The sequence below is a fragment of the Glycine max genome, chromosome 11, assembly GCF_000004515.6.
Source record: "Glycine max cultivar Williams 82 chromosome 11, Glycine_max_v4.0, whole genome shotgun sequence".
In the NCBI taxonomy this organism is placed as follows: Eukaryota; Viridiplantae; Streptophyta; class Magnoliopsida; order Fabales; family Fabaceae; genus Glycine; species Glycine max.
The window spans coordinates 6,666,246-6,672,656 of record NC_038247.2 but is presented as its reverse complement, the minus strand read 5'-3'; the positions used below and the strand labels follow the sequence as shown (position 1 = coordinate 6,672,656).

General features: G+C 35.3%; 1 protein-coding gene across 2 annotated transcripts; it reads left to right on the top strand.

Annotated features, from left to right (window-relative positions):
* Window positions 1-6,411, top strand: LOC100791081 (AT-rich interactive domain-containing protein 6). Of its 2 annotated transcripts, none has more exons than XM_006590698.4 (13): window positions 1-215; window positions 600-1,437; window positions 1,549-1,588; window positions 1,750-1,802; window positions 2,390-2,435; window positions 2,993-3,085; window positions 3,952-4,059; window positions 4,168-4,219; window positions 4,310-4,391; window positions 4,588-4,654; window positions 4,730-4,780; window positions 5,536-5,628; window positions 6,019-6,411. In XM_006590698.4, exons 2-13 carry the CDS (start codon window positions 638-640, stop codon window positions 6,118-6,120), a joined length of 1,587 nt encoding a protein of 528 aa, XP_006590761.1. In that variant the 5' UTR covers window positions 1-215; window positions 600-637; the 3' UTR covers window positions 6,121-6,411. The 2 variants fall into 2 exon arrangements, with proteins under 2 accessions (XP_006590761.1, XP_003537701.1); XM_003537653.5 differs by having other exon boundaries at window positions 24-268.

Genomic DNA, 6,411 nt, shown 5'->3' with positions numbered 1-6,411 from the left:
GTCCAAAATCTCCACACCGCTTTGAGTCCAGGCAGCAACGACGTCGTATCGTCGACCCCGGCATTGCCCGGCGCGTGGCGCGTGTCACCAAGCGCGCATCAAAATCTGCCGCTTCAACCAACAATTTGTGCTGGGAAATTCCTGTCAAACTGCAGAGAAGAGGGCAAACAATTAGGGTTTTTCAAATTCAACATTTCTTCGTTTACCAATTTTAGGTTTTTTTCTCTCCTCACTCTGTTGCCTTACCTTTCAATTGCAATTCGTACAGGTAATACTACATTGCGTTGTTTATTTTTATTTTTATTTTTTTCATTTTTCTTTATTTTTCCCCCTAAACTTCGAATTGATTTATTCTGTTCTCTTGAATGCCTGCAAATAATTTCACAAGCACACTTTTCAGCTTTTTGAATTTCATAAGCACATAGTTCTGTGGCGCCTTTTTCATTTTTTAATTGCACAATTAACCGTGATTGTCTACTAGAGTGATGGTTGACTGTCTAGGGTTTAGTTCTTAGGGTTTAAATTTTCCCTTCTGTTAATATGTGGTAGGAATTTCTGGTCTCTCTTTTTTCTTAAATTCCTGTAATGGGTTGGTGTAGGAGGTTGTTGTATTCTCATGCACAATTGAAACTGGCAAATGAGTGATGCAAAAGAAAACGAGGAAGCTGGCCAGGGGGTGCCCTCGGTCGTGGAAGAAAACCAGCAGTTGGTTGATGCAGAGGTTCAAGATCAACCTGAAGCTGCCTCTGCTCCTGTTCCAGTAGAGGAAACTTCAAATCATGTTGAAATTGGGTCAGATCATGTTGAAAATACGAAGGAAGAGCCACCTGCTGAGGATAAAAATGTAGAATTAGAGGTTGTTTCAGAGGGAATTCCACAAGATGTTCAAAATACTCTTCTCTCTGTCCCAGTAGAGGCTGATGCTCAAATTTTGGATAGGACTGAGTCTGAAGAAGCTGAAGCTTCTGGTGCGAAGGTGGAGGCTGATGAATTACCACAGAATAATAAGGAGGCTGAGAATAATGATGATATTCATCAAAAAAGTAATGGCGATGTTGAGATGGCTGTGGAGGTTAAGCCTGAAGACTGTGGAATGGCTGATAGTAAAGCATGTGATAATGGTGACCCTGTGCTTGCAAGTCATAATGAGCCTGCTACGCCACAGCCTGCTCCTGCAGATACAAACACTGAAATTATGAATGTATTAGAAGTTGAGAATAAGGTTGATGAAAAGCAAGTGGCTGAACCTGCAGATAACGGGAATTCAAACTCAAAGCACATGCTTTTCTTGGATGCCGACCATTCCTATGATGGTAATGAGTCAGGAACAGAGGAAGAACAGTCAGCATTTATGAAGGAGCTTGAAAACTTCTTTAGGGAGAGGAGCATGGAATTCAAACCTCCCAAATTCTACGGAGAAGGACTAAATTGCCTTAAGTGAGTTATGCATGATCATTTAAACTTTCTCTTATCTTTAAATATGACATAAATACACAATTCTAAAATGTTATCACTCTGGTCTAATGCTTAATTATTGATGAATATAAGGCTGTGGAGAGCTGTAACGAGATTGGGCGGCTATGACAAGGTATTCAAGTAATTTTACACTTGATGAGCAAAATTTTAAGGGGTTGTTATTTGAGCCAAATTAACTTTGATTACACTCTCAGCTATTAGTTTGTTTATATCAGATCCCTTGTTTTGATTGTTTCCGAGATGTACACCTAATTGTCTTGTAATTATAAATAGGTGACTTCATGTAAATTATGGCGGCAAGTGGGAGAGTCTTTCAAACCTCCGAAGTAAGAACCAACTTGCTCTTTCATGTTCTGATCTTGTTTATGGCTCTGAAATAAAAGTCTTTTTTATATATGCAGTTTTGTATCTATGCCTTGTGTAGCCAATAAAAAAAAACTATGCCTTGTGTCTCTTTTAAGTGTTATTGACTGTAAAGTTTTGATATGTTTTCTGTTGATTTTGCTAATTATAGCCACTGTGCTATGGTAGTATGCATTGGAAAGGGTGCTGAGAGAAATTGAAGGGTTTTTCAACGTTCTAAGTATCGATGGAAAGTGTTAGATGCTTATTTCAAGCTATGAATGGTTGATTTAAGAAAGCATAGTAGCTTTTAGCTTTAAAGCAGCTGTTTTCATTATTTAAGACATGGATTGCTTGTGTCCTTCCAATATTTCTTCAACGGTTTTGGCTTTTTCCCAGATCTTATCCAACTGCACATTGTTTACCTTTTCTTTTCCTTTTTATTGGGTGGGTGGGGAGTTGGGGAGGTTGTTGGAATACTGTGAGCTGTTTGAATGGAATTGATACATAATATAATATAATATATAATATATAATATATTAATACAGTTCTCTGTTTTCAACCGATGCAGGACATGCACCACTGTCTCATGGACTTTTCGGGGATTTTATGAGAAGGTGATTCTACATTAATAAGTTATACTCTAGTTTTTTTTTTATTAATCGCTTTCACTAATTACACATATAGTTTATATATGTGCTTGGTTGATGTTCCTTTAAAGCTTACAAGTAGGTCTTTTGTTTGTGCTTGAATATTGACTTTTGATGTAGATAATCAACATTTACCTGAATTTCTTGGACAGTGTCTGTTACATTGTTACCATTCTTGTTCTGTCTGTTAAGATAATGCCATTCATGCTATGACCCTATTGGATAAGATTTCATACCATTTGCATAGTTTCCTTGTGCCCCTAAATTTTCTCTTGATTTATTTAATACTTAACTGTGACATGGGATACATTTCCTATTTGTTTGCTTTCTGACAGTTGGATATAAATATCTAGCTATGCTTGATTTAGAGGTTAGTATGACATATAGGTTTATTTCATTAGTATTTTTCCTATTTGCAAAATGTCAGAAAATTGTATCAGATATTGTGCCTTTAGTACTATGCAGTTTGTTATCCATGTCTTAACCCTTACTTCATTCTTGCTGTTTGTGATATCCTACACCAGGCACTTCTTGATTATGAAAGACATAAAATACAAGGTGGTGAGCTGAATGTGCCTGTTGCTTCTCATCCAGAGCCTATAAATATTGAAAATCAGGTGATATGTAATTTTTATTTTTGCTTTTCATAGCATGAGAAAATATATATAAGGCCCATTCTCATCAAATCCCCTGATATGAGATGGGGAATTATTGGAAAATCACATTTGGTAACACCATAATTTCATTAATTTCCTGTGTTTGGATTTAGCTTATTTTGTATTTGAAACAACTTGTAATCAAGAACTTTCTTCAAGAGCTTTTGGGAGAATGAAAAGTGTTGTTTCTCCCAAAATAAATGAAAATCAAATATGCATGTACTATAAATTTATCTGGGTACAATACTGCAATAAACATTTTTTGTCTGTCAAATTTATTTGTTCTGGTTTGATAAAATTTTTAGCATCTATTTATCATTTCAAATTGCCCCTGATATGTTTTATCTCTTATAATTTCAGTTGCTGGCATATGTTGCTTCTTATATTTAATAATTAGAAGATTGTTTTGAAGTCAAGTAGCATCATTATTTTGCAGTTACTTCTTTCTAGATATTAAATTTTATGCAGGGTAATTTCTTGCCTCACAATTTAGGAAGGCCAATGTAAATTTTTGTTTCCACCACGAAAATAGGTTTCATTTGTATGCCTCTAGTCATGTATACAAATTTTCTCCCCCTCTCTATCCATAGACAAGTAATGACTGCACGAGTTTAAGGTGTCATTAACTGAGATAAATTTCATGTCTAATTTGATTTAACAGTATCTGAAATTGGTTTGAATTTCTACTGTTTTTTCAATCAAGTAAATTCCTCCTTTAGTTGTGGTAAGCTCTGCAAGGGGAATTGTACTATGGCTCTCTGTCATTTTTCCTGTGACCATTATTAATTTATGTCTTATAATCATTTTTAAATTATGGGAAAATTCAGGCCTCAGCATCAGGTAGAGCCCGGAGAGATGCTGCAGCACGGGCTATGCAGGGTTGGCACTCACAACGTCTCCTAGGCAATGGTGAAGTTAGTGACCCTATTATTAAGGTCCGGAGAATTTTGAATTATTCATTTTTGTTCTCCTGAATTATTTTTCATTGTCTGTTACTCTGTTTTGGCCTCCATATAATTGTTTAATACTTTTGTTTTTCTTAGGATAGGAATTCTGTGTCTGTGCAAAAGCGTGAAAAGCAGCTTAAAAGCATCAGTATGTCCTTCATCCTATTGCTTTCATTTTTAACAGTATAGCAGGTGTTAAATGATTCTTACCTTTGGATTATCTCCCTTATTGACTCAGATATACACAAACGAAAGAAGCCATCTTCACCTTACATGGATAATGCAGTCAAAGCTGCACGCAGTAAACCATCTAAACCACAGTTAAGATCGGATTGCTTCATTTTCTATCTCGCTTTTTCTTGTGTGTTGTGCTTACTTAATACTTGTAGCTTTGTCTAGTTAATAAGTGAAATGTGTTGCCAACCTGTTGCTTTGGTTGAAACTAGAAAGTGTTTACTTTGGGACTTTGGTTTATCCGCTGACTTGCTTGCCTTTATTGATTTGTGTGGGTGCTAGATTGGACACAACTGTGATTGATATTGGGCCTCCTGCTGATTGGGTAAAAGTGAATGTACAAAAAACTGTAAGTTCTCTATCTTGTTCAAATAAATGAGTCATATATGTAATTCCTTATTTCAATGAAAACTCTTCTGTGCAGAAAGATTGTTTTGAGGTATATGCTTTAGTTCCTGGCCTACTGCGGGAAGAGGTATGCATTCTGGTTGTTATATATTTCTTTTATCTGTATTAATCTGTGTTGTGATGAAAATTAAGCATATCATTTTTGCTATTTCTCTCCTTCCTTTGAGAGGAAGTTGCAATATGGGAGAGGCAAAAGTCATGGTAGTGAGTGGGAAATTCAGTGTATATGAGGACAAGTTTACCTGTTTATAGAAGATTCTGGACCCTTCAACATTGAGCTGTAAACAAAAGAAGTTGATTACCTAATTTTGTATTGAATTGCAAAATTGTGTGTAGGTCCATGATAAATTTGTGTACTGCTAGTGACAACCCCTTTGTATAATAAATATATACAACGATGATAGTGTTCATACAGCAAAATGTTCCATAACAATGCTATTTATAGTTTATGAGCTACATAGGACCCTTGAAAAATTATTGGTGTAAGTTGTGATATCTTGAACTAGCTATTTCATTAACGCTGTTTTCTTTTTTTCAAAAAAATGAAAAGAAAAATGATTTAACTTCTATTTGAAGATTTTCATTTTGGAAGATGATGAATCAGAATTAACTTCTAAAGTAAAAGTGTTAGACTGATTCTAAATTTTCGTTTTCTGGCCTTTATTTTATCACTTGTAAAGTCTGTTGAAAATTTTCCTTTATTGAAGTTTGTTAGCTTTTAATTCAATAAGCTATAATCTTAAATGTATAACTTACACTACTGAATGTCTGAAGTGGAATTGTGGATGATGATGTATAATATGTATGCTTTTCTAAAACCAGGTCCGTGTACAGTCAGACCCTGCAGGACGCCTAGTCATAAGTGGGGAGCCTGAGCATCCCAACAATCCTTGGGGTGTGACACCTTTCAAAAAGGTATGTTTTCATTTTCTTCAACAATGAAAAGAATGCGTCTTTCTTTGAAATTTTTCAACACAACTGCTATTGTTTAAACTTTCAACTTGCAGATATGTATTGTTTACATGTTATAACAATCCGTGGTCTGTGTTAATTTCCTGCAATTTTAGTCTTGGTACCAAAAAACACCGCTGAATTTAAAATGAAACTATCACCCCGTGTCTGTATCAAAATATTACCCTGCTTCACTAGAGTCACAATTTTATTTTTTTGATATTCCGGGTTGTAAGTAATTGATACAGTACTTACTTACTAATGCATTCCATATTTAAACTCTTTGGTTTGTACATGATTCATCTGGAATACTATGTTGTTATTCGTCCCTTTAACACAATTTTATGAATTCAGGTTGTCAGCTTGCCCTCAAGAATTGATCCTCATCAGACGTCTGCGGTGGTGACACTGCATGGGCAGTTGTTTGTTCGTGTCCCATTTGAACATGCAGAATAGTGGTCGCTTATGCTTTCAATGCCTCTCTCTTTGATCATGATATATATGTAGGATAGTTGACCCGGAAATCATGTAGAAAAATTATTTCTGCCTGCAAAACATGCCAATTTCTAGCTTAGCGTAGCATTTATTTTAATGTTTTAGTTCACTTATAAATTCTCGTACATGATTTTCTCAAAGAATATTTTAACCTTGTTAATATGAGCTAGGTAGGATTCTGTAATTGCTGAGGATCAATGTTGTAATATTGCAACTTGGTTAGTGAGATTACATTAAACTTTTGACCTTTTA